The sequence below is a fragment of the Zootoca vivipara genome, chromosome 8, assembly GCF_963506605.1.
Source record: "Zootoca vivipara chromosome 8, rZooViv1.1, whole genome shotgun sequence".
Classification (NCBI taxonomy): domain Eukaryota; kingdom Metazoa; phylum Chordata; class Lepidosauria; order Squamata; family Lacertidae; genus Zootoca; species Zootoca vivipara.
The window spans coordinates 53847731-53865256 of NC_083283.1; the positions used below are offsets into that span (position 1 = coordinate 53847731).

General features: G+C 39.6%; 1 protein-coding gene across 2 annotated transcripts; it reads right to left on the reverse strand.

Moving 5' to 3' along the window:
- Window positions 1-2596: 2596 nt before the first annotated feature.
- Window positions 2597-16966, reverse strand: FBXO15 (F-box protein 15). 2 transcript variants are annotated; one of them, XM_035126239.2, is made up of 10 exons: window positions 16676-16966; window positions 15334-15441; window positions 14087-14191; window positions 12337-12579; window positions 11161-11370; window positions 9986-10115; window positions 8924-9003; window positions 6631-6776; window positions 3988-4112; window positions 2597-3041 (listed from the first exon to the last, which is right to left on the reverse strand). In XM_035126239.2, exons 1-10 carry the CDS (start codon window positions 16819-16821, stop codon window positions 2772-2774), a joined length of 1563 nt encoding a protein of 520 aa, XP_034982130.1. In that variant the 5' UTR covers window positions 16822-16966; the 3' UTR covers window positions 2597-2771. The 2 variants fall into 2 exon arrangements, with proteins under 2 accessions (XP_034982130.1, XP_034982133.1); XM_035126242.2 differs by lacking the exon at window positions 11161-11370.
- Between the last annotated feature and the right edge of the window lie 560 nt (window positions 16967-17526).

The window sequence follows — 17526 nt, forward strand, 5'->3', positions numbered from 1 at the left end:
CCTTAGGCAAAAATAACATTTAAAACAATATACAACAATGGATTTTAAGTTTAAAAATGAGGTAGGCATATAAACGCATTAAAATTTTTAGACTACCATAAAGAAATGACCCAGAGTCGCCCATGGATCCGAGTTTGGGCATTTTCTTGACAAACTAGTTTGAATCGGGGAATGGTCTGTGACTACAGATCTGTGCGCAGAATCTGGCGACCGTCCGGGTCGCCTTGTGATCTTATGAGGTTAGTAAAAGCAACACAGCAATAAAGAGACCTACCATTAAGTGTCTGATCATAGCTCCTCAAATGCCCGTTCTTGTAAGCCTTCCTGGTAGCGTGTATACAGAACAGTAGGATATGGATGCTGGTAGATGATGTGTTCTCATTCTCTCTTTCTGACAGAGGAGGAAGCACAGCCAAAGTACTCTGCTCTTTTCATAGTAGAAGAAACTGCACAGCACTATGGTAGCTTCAGGTAAAAGAGCTAGCACGCAATTATGCAGCACTGGGCAAGATATGCATTTATTGAAAGAGCTAAGTTTCCAGAAGCTGCTTTTAAAAAGCTCAGACCAGGGAGTGAATGCCATCAGCTCCTGAAGAGCCCACCAATGTCCTGAAACAGCTATGCTGTTCAATTCTTTTGTCCCGCAACTTTACTATTATCATTTAAAATAGCAAACCGCTTTAGCTGAAAAGCTGCACCGGATTAAAATAATAATTTGTCATTCAGCTACTCTTGTGAAGGCTGAACAAAGTACAAAATACATTTATGCAGCAAGTAGTGTAGGAGTTTCTAGCTGCTTTTCACACCTGACACCAGTGCTATTTTTCTAGAAAAAGAGGTGCTGGAACTCACTATGAATGCTTCCCTTGTTCTCTTTTAATGGCAATAGAGCCCAACTTAGAGGTGCCATAACTGAGTTCCGGCTGAAAAAAAGCCCTGCCTGACACTATTGGTACGAGCTTTCAGGTTCAAGGGATATACCTCATGTCAGTTTTGCATGGCCCATTGCTGTGTTTCTGGGCAAAACAGACAGAAGGTGCCCTCTCCTTTCCCAATAGCAACTTCTGTGAAAAAAGGGTTGGAGGAGGCTAACTGTAGCAGCTCAGAAGTAAGGAAAGGGTTTTCTAACATGCACAAAGCATTATCCTTTATTTTTACTTCAAAACCTTAAGGGATGTGTTTCAACAACACAAACAAATTCTAGGATTAATCAAGCTTAAGTTAAGCCATACCTGCTTTGCAATTCTGCAGAACTATAACTAGAGCATTTCCACCTTTAGGACTAGGCTAACTTGCAAACACTCTGTCCACTATTGTTTTGAATTCTTTGCCATCTTATGAAATATTCAGTTCGACTCAAGAACGAGATCAAATAGGATCTGAAGCATTCTGTAGGGTCTGCCTATTTCCCTCCCGCTGACAAAATGACAGAGAAAAATGCACTAAGACAGAGGCAAAGATTCTGGTCTGTTTGTTAAGTGTTCTGCAGATGAAAAACCAGATTAAATCTCATTGCCTTTTTGAATTCAAATGCACTCACCCACTACTGAAACTAATCCTCAGGATAGTAATCAATATCATCGTCAGGAAGTTTATTGTGCTAGCCAAAGGCTATGACAAAAGTATAGAAACACAAACAATTTCAGATACAAAATATAAAGGGAAATACATGAATATTTTCCCATATGAATTTTTGTCTTGGAATATATCTGCAATTGTTTTCATTCACCTCCACCATTCCATTTTTCTCATATTAATTTATATACTGCTTTTACATTCCAAAATGGCTTCTGAATGGCTTACACATCTTTCCATTGAATTGGAAAAAAATTCTCACTAGTCCTTAAATTTAAGTTCAATGACAGAATGTACATGCATAAGAACTATTACATATGTACGGATTTTATCTGGCTTATAGGACTCCAAGTGGAGTCTAGATATAGGTTCTATGAAATTATTGACCTGTGGCTATTAGTCATGTTGATTAAATGCAAACCTTCATGTGCAGAGGCAAAAATCCACTGAATACCAGTTGCGGAGTGGCCTTTGAGTCCTGCTGGTGGTCTACTAGCAGCATCCTGTGTTGAAAACACAGGATGGTATTCAGTGCAAGTCATATTCAGAGGAGGCCCCCTGGAGTTAACTAACTTAGGCTCATTAATTTCAATAGGCGGAGGACTTAGCTGAATACATCCCACAATGTTGGACTAGATGGAATCATTTTGGATTTACAATGATTCAGTCCTTAGAAACATCCCTAGATTTGTATTCAAACAAACAAAAATAAAAGTCTGTAAACAGTACATCAGAAGTCATCCTGTTTTACTAATGTAATCAAGGTCCCACAAGAGTCTTTGTAACATCTTCCACTAATACCTCTGCTAAACAAATATATTCTTATATTATGAGATACTGTTTCATGTTTATTTGTTGCTCTTCATAAGTTTTTGGACTACAACTTCCAGTAGCCATGCTGGCTGGGGCTGCTTGGAGTTTGGGTTGAACAGCAGCAGGAGGGCTTCAGGTTAGCCACTCCTGTTATCAGGATACTTATCTAACAAGAATGCTTAATTTCTGCAGGAACACACATAGTCTATTCAAAGACAAAGTAATTTATTTTACATGTTTACAGAAAATTGACTATTCTTTTTAATTCACAGACAGCTAACATAAGTTTTTGTTACATGTAAATTATGGTACATATTTTTAGGGACAGGTAAAATTCAAAATAACCACCTTCATGTAAAGCAACTCTGTTTAAAAAACTAAATTCAGTAATTTGTACCAAACCAGTTATTAACTTTCTCAGTGCTCAAATAAAGGACCAGATTGATTATACAGTATTCATTTGTTTCTTCCATCCACACCAGCTCCATATGTACTTTTCCAGTCAAATCCATGTAATTCAAATAATAGCTGGGTCCCAAATATTGATAGAGACTGGATGGCTTGGGAGACAGCACCATATTGACTGGAGCACTAAAACACCAATATGGTTTTTGTGAATCATCCAGAAGGGTCACATCCATAATGAAACAATTCTAAAACAGGCAACAGACGACAAGAAGGGGGAAAAGTAGAAAGAAAATCAGTCTCCATACTCTGCACATGATACCAATAACACAACGATTATTCATGCAAAGGTGCATCTACAAAATCCTTATTCCCACAGAGCTGTAGCCAGTTTGTTGCTACACAGAATGCAGCAGACAAGATTAGCTGTAAAATAGTCCTTCTAACACAGGCATTGGCAACCTCCAGTCCATCGGCTGGATCTGGCCCATGGAGGCCGTTTAACCGGCCCACGAGCTGCCCGCTCGGCAAGTCCCCCGCCCGCTGCGCTAAACCAGAAACCTGCACAGGCGCAATTTTCGGCTTCCAGGCATGTGCAGAAGCTATTTCCGGCACCACGGACATGCGCAGGCGCAATTTCCGGCATTGCACTGCACATGTCTGGGCCACGGACAATTGTCTGTGGGAATGATCCGACCCACAGCTGGAAAAGCTTGCAGACCCATGTTCTAACACAAAATCCTAATAACTCAGATATACTTCAATTATTTAAGTATGACAAAATTAAGGTAGGTCATCTTTATCTCCTTTGATTGTGTAACAGCCAAGGTCAAAGACTTATATTTTTAAAACAGCAATATTTTTAAGGTGTGGCTATGGCAATCATGTTATTATCCTATTGTTTTTGTTTATAGTTATCAGCAAAATAGCACAGAAGATATTTACATCTTCCTTCTGAATCACATCATAAATCAGCGGCAGCGAACTCAATAAGGCCTAATTTCCCATCAAGCAGATGTGTAGAGGCTACACAAAGTTGTCACCAAAAACAAAACTAGCAGTGTTTGTTAGAGCAGTGGCAGGACCAATGATTAACTTCTAAAAATATCCCTGAACCCCAATCTACCTCATTACGGAACCCTAAATTCCTTTACCAGCTTTCCCTTCTCTCCCCCCCCCCCACAAACATTTTACCTGAACATTGCCTTCAAAAACACCTGTGCTCCAAGATAAGCCAATGTTTCCAACAAGAGGTACATGTTGGGCCGTTTTTTTGTAACTTATCACAGTAAACCTCATGTATCCATTTCTAATGTAATCTGTAACAGTAAGCAAGACATAAAAAGATACCTCATATCAGATTAACAGTAAGTGGAACATTCTTCTCTCTCCTCTAAATAAGATTTATGTCATCTATGAATACAAGATCCACAATGAGACACAGCTAGTCCACCAGACAGCTTTCTGATTGTGACATGGACACAGAGGTTAAAAGTGTATAATTTAAGACAACACTAACAATATACTCATGATCACAATACCTCAAGAACTACCTTTCCCAAAATAAACTGACCAGGACCCTCTGATCATCATCTGAGGCCCTTCTTTGTGTACACCTCCACAAGAAGTCTGGAGGGTGGCAACATGATAACAGGCCTCCCCACCCCACCCCCACTTTTGGAATGCTCTCCTTGGGGAGGCTCTCCTGGCACCATCATTAAATACTTCCTTTATAACCAGGCTTTGGCCTGTAGTATCTGTAGCCTTTTAGAAGTGGGTGAGATGTTTTTAATGTATTTCTTTTTTCCTCTTGGTTTTAATGTATTTATGTTTGGGATTTTCATCTGCCTGTTTGGTTGGTTGTCCATTGCTTTGGGTTGCCTAGGGCAAGATAAAGCGAATAACACATTCAAATTATTGTTAATGATGATGATGATAACAATGTGTTGTCATTATTATTCCAACTGTTAACACTGTGAAGGTCAGGGATGCTGAAGATGATGACCTGAGGCCTGAAAGATTCCTATGGCACTATGGCTGCTAAACTGATCAAATTGTATTATGCAATCTTCTACATTATTTTCTACCCCTTTCCTAATAATCTTTACACTGTTCATCTTTTAATGACCTCAAGACATCATATTAAATGCTCTTGGATAGCAAGTTGAACAAGAAATTCCACTAATCACCCCTCTTCACTATGAAAACTGACCATTTATGTCCACTTCAGTTTTCTTTATCAATTCATCTACTGATTTTCAAAGAAGCAGATATTTGTGCTATAGCTATTTAAATTGTTAATAACCTTTGATGAGGGTCTATTTCAAAAGTTTTCAGAAGTTATGCTGCATGATAATCAGCTGATTCATCCTTATCCAAAATATTTCTTATTATAAATATCAGTATTGATACTTCCACAGTGTTTCAGGTTCAGCTGCATTTTTGGCTGACTTCTTATATTCTAAGATGTAACCTTATCTTTTAGGTTATTGCCAACCTCAGACTTACATGAGTAAGTGGGACCACAATGAAACTGTGCAGTAAGGAGCATTCCTGTTCTGTTTTCTTTTATGTCCTCTCCTCCTCAGGCTTCTATTATTTACTCCACCACCAGTCAGATAGCCGCAAAGAAAGTTCAATTTTCACTGGGCTGCTTTGGGAGTTATTTCCCACCCTAGGTTGCCCCCTCCAGCACTATTTTGTATATCTGAAAACCTGAAGGTTTCTGCAAGCCTGTTGATGCTTCCATCTTGTGCATGTATGATGCCATTTTGGCTACATAAAAGATTCATAATCACAAAATTGAATTTGCCATAAGTAGATATGGTAATATAACATGTCAAAATGTAGAGTTATCTGTGTCTCCTGCCTATTATATTTCCTTCCATCTAGCCCCAATGCACTGGTCACCATTTTCTGATACCTTAGCAATTGGAGCAGAACAATATTCTGCTTGATGAGGGATCATGTGAAGAAAGGAAACAATATCTAAAATAGGCTTCCTCAACCTCAGCCCTCCAGATGTTTTTGGCCTACAACTCCCATGACCCCCAGCTAGCAGGACCAGTGGTCAGGGATGATGGGAATTGTAGTCTCAAAACAGGGCCAAGGTTGAGGAAGCCTGATCTAAAATAATGGTGTGGTATCAGACATTCAGATCTCCACTCAGCTTCTCTCTACTGAGGAAGGCACAGTCAGTAGTTCTGGAAAATAATTTATTTGACGAACACTTGGCCTATCATTCCAAATTATTAGATGCATGCAGCAAACAATTAAGGAATTTTAAACTGTTAATGTGCAATGGTCAAGATTCAAGAAGGTTTCGTGCAAGGCCAATTGAAAATTACAATAAAACCAATCAAGGGGTAGAGGTCAGTTAAAAAGCCATAGTGTAAAACAAAAATAGTTAACTGCTGCTATCAAATGAGCGGTACCTGGCCAAAGTCACATCTATCTTAACCTTCAATGTCCCATCCTGTTCACCCCCAGGGAACAGCCAGAGAAATCTACAATTCCTGCTTTGGGCAGGGATCCCCTTGGCTTCCCCAGGCAGTTGCAATCTTACTCCACTCAGACCAAGAAGAGACCATGTGTCCAGGGTGGATGGGGGGATAATTACAGACAAGGATCATTCTTGTGGTTAGGAACACAACTATTCTCCACTTAATGCCCCTAAAAATTATGTGGGAGCTACCGATGAAACTAGCATATTTTATTTACTACCCTTTTATATAGTTACAAAATCCATATTAATTATAATATATATACTTAGTTCCCTGGGAAAGGAATACTAAAATTAAATCAAAAGAAACTATCTTAAGGATGCCATCAAAGTACCTTTTTTACAAAACAAACTACGAAATGTGCCACACATGTAAGTATTTCCTCTGCTGTGTAAGTCAATGTGTAGCTGATAGCCATGCATGCCATATTCTGGGTCAATATCATCCAATATAGCCTTATCTGGGGCTGCAGCATATCTCCTGAAACAAAGAATAGGAAAGAAATAAGGCATAGTGTATAAAAATATGTTAAGAAAACATAAAATAAAATGCTTGTTGTGAATTTCTTCCCATTTTTCATAGCTACTTTCAGCTTCAAATATTCCTACTCAGGATGTGTTGTCATCTGAGTAGCCTTTAGAAATTAGCACATTTAAACATCCTTGATTTAAGCATATTTGTAAGTGAATTTCTCTGGCAGTTTTCAATCATGTTTGAACTGGATAACAATATCCCAATTACACACATTTATTTCTAAAATACTTTTCCTTATGAAATCAGCTTCAAAATGCATATGGTGTTATCCCGTGTACTGTCATCTTGGTTTTGCTTGAATGTCTGTTACAGTAGTTTGGTTGTTCTTGTATTCAATTCCAGTACACACTAAACTGTAAAGCAGCAGGAAGAGACAACAACATATTCTCTGTGGAGGGTCACTTGTCCTTATATATAGAGAACAGCTTCTATTTACCCATGCTGATTTATATGTGGAAGGGTTCCTATTTTACTCCCACGTCCCAACACACTACTGTATGTATATTTCAAAACCTTCTAATAGCTGCCATCTATACTTAAACTATAACCCAGTAGTCGTCGTACTTTATACATTGTACAAAACCAGCCAAATATGCTTTTAAGTAAATAAAAACAAGATGTCCTTTAAGTATAAACTATAAAGGGACCCAGGTGGTGCTGTGGTTAAACCACTGAGCCTAGAGCTTGCTGACCAGAAGGTCAGCGGTTCAAATCCCTGTGACGGGGTGAGCTCCCGTTGCTCGGTCCCAGCTCCTGCCAACCTAGCAGTTCGAAAGCACGTCAAAATGCAAGTAGATAAATAGGAACCGCTACAGCGGGAAGGTAAATGGCATTTCCATGTGCTGCTCTGGTTTGCCAGAAGCGGCTTTGTCATGCTGGCCACATGACCTGGAAGCTATACGCCGGCTCCCTTGGCCAATAATGCGAGATGAGCGCGCAACCCCAGAGTCGGTCACGACTGGACCTAATGGTCAGGGGTCCCTTTACCTTTACCTATAAAGGGAAAATAAGGTTTTATAAATGACAGTTGCTTGCAAATACAGAAACTTACATAAGACTGACTTGGAAAGCATAGGTCCCATCCTTATCAAACTTAGTACCCTTAGTCCCTTTCCCACAGTCACTCAGTTCTCACCACTGCCAGGTACAGAGGACTTATGCTGGTTTCCTATGAGCCGGGCATGCAGGCAGTTCTCTCTCTGGTCAGCTCCAGAAGCTCCTTGCTGAATTCTCTCTCACTGATAACAACCAACCTCTCTGCCAATCTTCCGCTTAAGCCATTGATTCAGCTCTATTGGGGGAGACTATACTTTCAGGCTTTCTTTAGCCTCAATAGCCTCCTGTCCATCTTCCACTTCTCTCAGCTCTAGACTTCAGATTTCTCTCCCAACTGCTTCTTCTGGGTCACAGTCTCAGCCAGTTTCACTATTTCTGAACAGTATGACTGGTCTTTGTATGTTGCAGCCAGCCTACTTGTCAATCAATCAGATTTGAGTGGCATAGAATTCTGTGTCTTCAGACCACTTTTAAAGTCCAATGAGTGACCTAGAATTTCTACCCAGTAAGCCAACCAGAAGTGAAATTTTACAATCCTCTCAGTATAAATAGAACCCAGCTTTTCCCAAACCAGTCTTATGCAATTAATTGCCAGCCACCAACAGACAATCATTATTTCAAACTTAGCCTTTCACATAGCCCCAAATAATACATTATATATTAAACAAACACATTCTAAAGGTTGATTTCTTCAAATCCTCTGCCAAAATAAAAAGGAAAATACTCCTAGAAAAAGGGAGAACTGAGTATATAAAACTCAACTCTATAATCATTTATATTTAAAGGTATCAGGCAAATGTTTAATGGAACTTCAATAATTTAAGTAATTTAATTAAACATTTTGTATGCACCATTAAAGCCACAGATTGTTGTGCTTTGTAAGCCACTTATTACAAACACTGCCCAGCCCTGCCCAACATAATTCACATTCTTGTTGAAAAGGAATCACATTTAAGGGAAGTTATGTTTCAAGAGAACTTAAGTCATGAGGTAGAGCTACACTCGGCATCCATAAGACAACTAAAATTGGTACTTACACTGTGGCAGAGCCAAGGGTGCTTCTTTCAATGAGCTGATGATAATGAAGACATGCCATAATGAAAGCAATTTCACTTTTCTAAAAAGTTAATTATAGAGAACATATATTTTCAGCATGAAGTATTTAATTTTCCAAAAGGACTTTTGAAGAGTAAAATCCATTTAAACTCATAGAAAGACTTGTCCTGCTCCAGATTATAACAATGTATCACTGGCACTTTAATACAGTATTTTTATAACTTAAAAGCAACAGACTACAATTCATGCCTATTGCTGTACACAGTTCCCATCTATTATTTAAACACCCGAACAGGCTACAAAAGGAGCCTATGAAGGAGGGAAAGTGTCATAATAACATAATACCCTGGCTGGATTAGGCCAAAGGTCTATCTAGTCCAGCATCCTGTTCTCACAATGGTCAACCAGATGCCTAGGGGAAGCCCACAAGTAGGAATTGAGTGCAACAGCACTCTCCCCTCTTGTGATAGTCCTTTTTTTGGTACTCAAAAAGAAATTAGAATTAAAAATGGGAAAATACTAGAGTTCTTTGTGTTAATAAACTGAAAATCTGATCCAAAATCTACTGTCTTAATAAATGGTACCTAACTATGAAATCCTGATTGAGAAAGTTAAAAATATACCTTTTCAGAATTATTCTACAATGGAAAAACAAAACTAGGAAGGGCAAGCAGCTTTGTTCAACCCAGTATAAGGAAACAAGTCCCTGAATTCCTTGTACTTCTAGAAGTAATTCCATCTACCATAACACAATCTTCATAAACCTTTCAGCAGCAGCCACATTGTATAATTTATCAGTTCATTTTGGAGTAGCCATACTATTAACCAAAGAGCAGATGAAGGAGGCGGAAAATAAAGAAATGAATAATCTTAAAACAAAGCATTAACATCCAATTAGCATATGGAATAAGAAACTTGAAACTAGTTTAGGTTTTATGACCTGCAGTATTGTTTTCATCTTGTAAAGGGGGATATGTATGTTTACATATGGAAACAAAATAAGAGCCACCACTGAAAGCATCTTATTGGGGGAGTAATCTTACCTTCCAAAATCCCACCAAGAGTCCTTGATCAAAAGAGTAAAGTTCAACAAGGGCATCACAGCCAATCATCTTTGCATTTTTAGTCAGGTTAGCCAGATCATATTCAGAAATTAAAGAACGCTGCAAAGGCCTTTCAAGAGACATCAAGTTAGTGAAGAAAAGAACAGGTATTGTTAATATGGAAGCAAAATAAAAAAAAATTCCTTCAGTAGCACCTTAAAGACCAACTAAGTTTATATTTTGGTATGAGCTTTCGTGTGCATGCACACTTCTTCAGATACACTAGAAACAGAAGTGTATCTGAAGAAGTGTGCATGCACACGAAAGCTCATACCAAAATATAAACTTAGTTGGTCTTTAAGGTGCTACTGAAGGAATTTTTTTTATTTTGCTTCGACTCAGACCAACACGGCTACCTACCTGTAACTGTTAATATGGAAGTTTGATTACTTTTTGTCTTCTCCAAAACGCTGACATAAGCAACTAAAAAGCTATTGCACATATCTTGTTCTTGGAACAAATTATAAGCACAATACTGCAACTATTACTGAAGGGGTTTCCAACTTCCCCTTTGTTGGATGTCAACTCCTGTCCCCTTCACCTTCAAAGTCTAAGGCAGGGTTGTCAAACCTATGGCCTCCCAATGTTGTTGGACTACATCTTTCCTCAGCCCCAGGCAGCATTGCCAATAGTCAAGGGAGATATAATCCAACAACATCTGAAGGGCGACAGTTAGCCATTTTCTGTGCTGGTTTTCTTATTGCACAAGGAATGTGAACATGGAGGACATGAGGAACACTGGAATCAATCACCATCTGATGCCAAATCCATGGATCCAGAAATCTCCTAAGCAAGCAATAATAAGCAATCACCATACTGCTTTGATAAATAGCTGTATGCATACATCTCTTTGCCTTCCTCCTGTTAGGTGTGTTAGTCCAGAACACACTGCATATGGAGCTTAACATGGCCCTGGACTGTATTACTGTCTGCTACTACATCACAACTGGCTGTCACTGGTGGGTAACTGATTTGCGAAGTGCAGTGCTGTGGTAAATGTCCTTCTACTACAAGCAGTGAAAAATTCATTATCCAGAAGTAAGATCCACTGAATTCAACATGATTTACTTCTGACTAGATGTGGTTAGGATTGCACAATTAAAGAATTAACTTACCTATTCTTAGGCTGAACTTGACTGTCACTTAGAAGTACAGGTGTCACTCCAAATAGCTGCAAACCTGACAAAGTGTCTAAACAAGGCCACTTTAAGTAATTCCAACACACAGTAACAGATGTCTCATTATAAAAGATGTCTGTCTGCTCCAGCACATGTTGCTTTCCATTTCTGTCCTTTAGTATGACCATCCATTTTAAACCAGAAACCCTGTTATTGGGAAAGGAAAAGGCAGAGTGCAAAGTTTAAGGCAGGTATCCCCAAACTGTAGCCCTCCAGATGTTTTGGCCTGCAACTCCCATGATCCCTAGCTAACAGGACTAGTGGTTGGGGAAGATGGGAATTGTAGTCCAAAACATCTGGAGGGCTGAAGTTTGAGGATGCCTAGTTTAAGGTAACAATCCTATGCACAAACTGGTGTAAATAAGCCCAGCATCAGTTAAACTGGTGTAAAGTACAACAGATCCAAACTCTGTTCCACAGCAAGGCTACTGCTGGCTGAGCCAGCCTTTAAAATACTGTTTGAGTTACACTCCCGTTTGCTGGTTTTACACTGGGCTGTCAGGTAACATGACCAAGGTGGGCGAGTTTAGAACTGAGCCTAAATCCTCTCTGGTTAGTCCAGCCACAGGCATGCCACCAGGCATGGCTCAGCTGGCTGCGTCCTAGCTAAGCCAGGATGGGAGAGATATGTCAGTACATCTCTGGCTGCGCCGAGGATGAGGGAGTTAAGCCAGTGTAGCCTGGCTGTACTGTACTGGGAACCTCCTGACTCATGCAGAGAGCTTCTGTATCCGCTCATCACAGTTGACCTTGCTGTAGGATTCCTCCCTTAGACTGTCATTTCTACATACAGATAAAGCACATTAAAATTAACTATCATCAAAATGTTTGGAATTTCATAGAAGAAAACCACATTTCCCCCTTTTTTTCTAAAACAGAACTTATTTGTTTTCTCCAAAACATGCTCCACAAACAAAATCCAAAGCTAACAAAATATCTATATTCTTTTGATTTTATTAACTTCCTATCTGGTAACTAAATATTAATCATAGTATCAGTTTTGCATATATTTATCAAATGATCCATTTTTTCTTCATTTACTCACATAGAAAATAGGTAGTCATTAAAATATAAAAAATGTCCATGTATTACACATTTTATAAAACTGCTCACTTGATAGCTTCTTTGGTTTTCAGTGGAAGGCCAGTACATGTATTTATTGGCTTCAGAAGCTGAATCAGATCAGCTTTGCCAGCAGCTATCTTTTTCATGATGTACTCCTTCTTCCAATATCCTGACTCCCTATCTTGCAACTCTGGAAGATTCAGAGAAACAGCTGATTCCTGGGCAGATCCAGTCCTCCATTTTTTTCTTTTAGGCAGAAAAGACTTAGAATATATTTTGAACCAGATTGTACTGGAGAAAAATACAACATAAAATAACATAAGAATTGCTGAAATATTTAAAGAGCATGCTGTTCTGAGATAAAGTTTAAGCCATCATTAAGTATCAGTAGGTATATTCTATCTTCTACCAAAAAAATGCCAACACTTTGAATGATCTTAATGTAGCTGAACTGCTACAATTTTTGTTAATTAGCACTCATGATCCTGCTTTATGTCATTCTCTATTAATGTTAGACTAAAATTAACACTAAAATTGACTATTGGAAGATAAACGCACAACATTATTTATTCAAAGACTCAATTTTTATCTCACCACCCTTCAAAACAAGTCTCAGGACAGTCATCAACAATTTAAAAGCTAACAAACACAATCAATATTAAAAGAGCATAAATGACTACAAATTATTTATGATTGTTCTGGCTTCCTTAGAATAAGATATTAAGTGACCATCTAAGAAACTAAATTAAAAACCCAGTTTCTTAGCAAATTATACCAAAGGGAATCCCCCATGTCTTCTGCCAGCCAATCCAACATCAAACAACACTACAGTACTTTCATAGCAGCACCTGTAAAAAGCTCCAGGTGCATAAGGTTTGTATTTTGAATTGTACCCAGAACAACTTGGGAGCCACTAAGATCCAAATGGCACATACATAATCACTGTTAAATATAACCTCCCTGCACACCCAGTGGCCAAGAATTACTCAGGCAATTTTTTCTGATGCACTGAGGGGAAACAAGTGCCTAAAAAGCAGTTAAGCATCTGATATTTATAGACCTAACAAAGGTTTATTGGCATACACATGTGTCCTTGTTTACTATTATACTTTTATTCACTTATTATCCTTAATCATTTTTCAAACCACATCCTCAAGGCCAATGATGGGAAAGGGAAGTACTATGGTATACAAAAACTACAAAATATTATGAGCATATAAATGTGTAGTATTTATTTACAATATTTATATACCATATTTCTACCATAACAGTTCTCAAATCTGGTTACAGGTAGGTAGCCGTGTTGGTCTGGATCGAAGTAAAATAAAAAAATTCCTTCAGTAGCACCTTAAAGACCAACTAAGTTTTTATTTTGGTATGAGCTTTCGTGTGCATGCACACTTCTTCAGATACCTGAAGAAGGTATCTGAAGAAGTGTGCATGCACACGAAAGCTCATACCAAAATAAAAACTTAGTTGGTCTTTAAGGTGCTACTGAAGGAATTTTTTTATTTTAGTTCTCAAATCTGTAGATGAAGCAGAGGTGTTTCTGACGCAGGGCAGCACTTGCTTTATTCCCCAAACTGGAGCAAATCACATTCATTCTGATTCAAACTGCTGCACAGCTTAATAACACTATATAAGTTCTTTCATGTAAACTGCTGTAACCATGAGAAAAAATTAGTAAGTTGCACTTGTTGCTTTCTCCCAACGATCAAACATAAAGGGATAATATAAATTAGATTATAATGACTACTGTCATGTTAAAAACCTCTGGCTATATTTTACTGTCCCTTACTTGTCATTGGACAGATGATAAAAACTTTTATTCACACAGCCAGTACACAGCAGTGACTCTGCATTCAGGTAGGATAATATCTTCAGAAGTATCTCTGATGGCATTCTGGAGAATGAAGATGAAAAAGTGATGCAGTTATTTGAGTGGAAGAAATATGCAGAATATATCAGAATGAAATCTATCCCTGCTTCATAAATCTGGAACACAAAAATCTGTCTGCGTGAAAACAAAAGCAGAAATAACCTGTGGAATTCAATCATCACATGCAAACATAATATGAAGAAGGTAAATGTAATGGGAATTTCTCACTCATTTAAAGGAACTTAAGTGGAAAAACCTTTCATTCTAGTGATAGAATTAGTGCCACTTCTGCTTGCACACAGAAGTCCACAAGAGGTTTAGCAGATGGAAATATATACCAGCAGTTCATGACATGTATCAGCATTATGTCTATGTCAGTGCAAAAAAGTTCCCTATTGTGTGAGGGAAAATATGACAAGCACACTAGCTCTAACTCTATGGTGTCTATCCCTGTCAACCTCCCCAAGTTGGAGGCAAACATTTGTAACACAGAGTCTGTTCTATTAATATAGGCTTCCTCACATGAACTCAGGGTTATAAATTACACAGGGGACCTACTTAAGTAGAAAAGGCTCCTCACCCCAGAAGTTATCCCTCCAATTCATGTAGGGTGATAGGGATGCTCATCCCACTGTCCCTCATCATGTGATAAATTAAAACACTTGAATAGGTCTCAGCTGTCTGCATCATGTAGCACTGATCTGCACTGTACATAGGATGACCAATTTCATTTCATACATTATGACTACTACACTGAGCCTCAACCAAACATATAGATTTCTAGGCAGCTTCCACATTTCTACCCTCATTTATGAAGTGGTACAAGCCTCATTGTTAATATAAAGATATGTGATTCATTATTAGGGATGACACTGCCGTGAGCTGTTCAGACACACAAAATTACCGGTAATTTAGCATTTTCATTGTACTATCCCCAAAAGAATTCAGTTTACCTTCAGGGTCATGTGAAAGAATCTGTGGTTACAAACCAAGACATGTTTACAATTAAACCATTTCTTGAAATCATAAATGTCCAGCTAAGTATTTAAAAGATAAATACTTGGCTACAATCCTAAGCATGCTTGCTGGAGAATAAGTACAACTGAATTCAGTGAGATTTACATACAAGGTAAGCATGTATCTGTAAAGCATCAAGAGTATGTTACCTGTCAAAATCAATTGCAGAATTTGACTTGATACTAGTAGACCTCGTACACATCCTGGAAGTGTGTGTCTTTTTGAGTTGCATAGCTGCTGGGTATTTCGACATAGCACTATAAAAAAACACATATTTTTATTATCATCATCATCATCATCTGGGTGGGAACCTTAGGCCCAAGGTCAAATGTGATCCTCCAAACCTCTCTCTCTGGTCTTTAGTCCCAGACCACAGTTCTCACCAGCCCTATTTCATGCCCTCCTTGGGTGATTTTGGCCAGGCTGGAATGCATCCTTGAATTGTACTGTGGTGATGCCTCTTGCCTGCCATGGGTGTATATAGAAATCTAACTTTTGCATGGATAGAAAGTAGCATACTGTCCAAAGGTAAAAAAAAAAATCACGTTGCTCCACTCACTTTTACCTCTGACCACTCCCACCACTGGGTCCCCAGAAGATTGCCCGCAAGGGGAATACAGCCCAATAAGCTTGCAAAATTATTTGTTCGCTGTTGGGTTTTTCATGTTCTTGCCCCCTTATAAACACAATCCTATGCATGGAAGCAAATCCCACCAAGTTAAATGAGTCTTCCTCCCAAGCGAGTGCAGGATTACGGCCCAAGGTTTGTGACATTTGAAAAAGTGTTAAGCATAGGCTGTTTAACGTTTTCTCTGCCATCTTTCTTTATTGTAATTATGTTGTTGTGCTGGTGTTGTTGTTCAGCATGGTTTTGGTCTGAAAACCACTCCAGGAGTATTTATGGATGAGCCGCTACATCATATTACAGTGGTACCTTGGTTTATAACCATAATCCGTTCCGGAGGTCCGTTTGTAAACCAAAACAGGTTGTAACCCAAGGCGCACTTTCGCCAATGGGGCCTCCAAAAAAAATTGTTCGTAATCCAAAAAAAATGGGTTGTAATCCAAAAAAAAGGTTGCAAACTGGGACACCCACTTCCGGGTTTGACATGTTTGTAATGCAAAACATATGCAAACCAAGACGTATGCAAACCAAGGTACTATAATTCCTCTTAAAAAAAACCAGCCCAATTCAAGAATGAAACAGGAACACTACCAATCAGCTTAAAGGGGACACATAATGGGCATATAACAAGCAGAAAAATAAGTAAGTGCCCCCTCAAAAAAAAACCCCACTTTTCACTTTTCCATTGGCAAAGATTTAGGCTGTATATTCTGTGAGAGAAAGCAAGCCTCACTGAACAGAGAGGGGCTTCCCTCCGAGAAAACCTGTGAGACTCAAGAAAGGCACCGGGGGATCTGGGTTTAGGGCGTTCAAACGAGACGCCCCGTGATCCCCCACCCACCCCAGCAGTAGCGGGAGGCCGTTACCTGTCCCTCAAAGGACAGCCAGCCGCACTCCAGCTCCCCCCGCCTGGAGGAGCGACCAGGAATGGCGACCGCGAGTCGACGCCGGGAGGAGGGCGCGAACCCCCTAAGCTGTGCTGCCTCAGAATCCAACCGCGTCCTGTCGCCATGGCGACGGCCCTCAAAACGGGGCCCAGTCAAGGCCGCGAGCGCGTCTGCAAAGGACGCGACGAAGCCGAACAAAAAGTAGCCCCGGGCAGAATTCTTCCGCCGTCCCTCCTGAATTTATTCCCCACAAGCAGCCTCCTTCCCGCACTTGGTTCAATCTAGCGTATCTAAGGGGCGGGACGTGGCGAGACGGACGCGCGTAGGGCGGGGTCGCCTGTTGCCAAAATAAAGGGGAAGGCTGGAGATTCGTTCTTTGCTGCTTTTGTCCTGGGGGCGGGGAGAGTTTGCCGATAGAGCTGATCCTGATGTACCCCAATTCCCAGTGTACGTTTCCTCAGAAGTTTAATGGGCCTCACTCCTAGGTAAACGTGCACAGACAACCAAATGTACTGGTAACCTCAATCTTTAGGAAATCCCATGTATGTTTTCTCGGAAGCAAGTCCCACACTGTGCCCTCATGGGGCTTTTCTTGCAGGAAAGCGTGTTGTTAAAACATGCAAAGGATGTCATCCTTACAGCGCAGTCCCGTAAAACCCGGCTAGATTATTTCCTGGTGCCTTGTAATTCAGCCCCTTTGAATTCAGTAGAAATGATGAGAAATGTATAGGATTGCTAGCTTTCCTTGTGCAAGGCAGTGTTTTGTGTGAGGGAGGGGCACTCTACCACGTGAGTGATCTCCATCCGCAGTCCAGATACCGGTTTGCTTC

Excerpts from the sequence above, each read along its gene's own strand:
- FBXO15 (XM_035126239.2), bottom strand. The coding sequence starts at position 16,821 with ATGGCGACAGGACGCGGTTGGATTCTGAGGCAGCACAGCTTAGGGGGT. Across the intron at positions 14,192-15,333 it reads TCTGCAATTGATTTTGACAG|AATGCCATCAGAGATACTTC; the intron begins GTAACATACTCT and ends TTCATTCTCCAG. Across the intron at positions 3,042-3,987 it reads TTTTTGAAGGCAATGTTCAG|AATTGTTTCATTATGGATGT; the intron begins GTAAAATGTTTG and ends TGCCTGTTTTAG.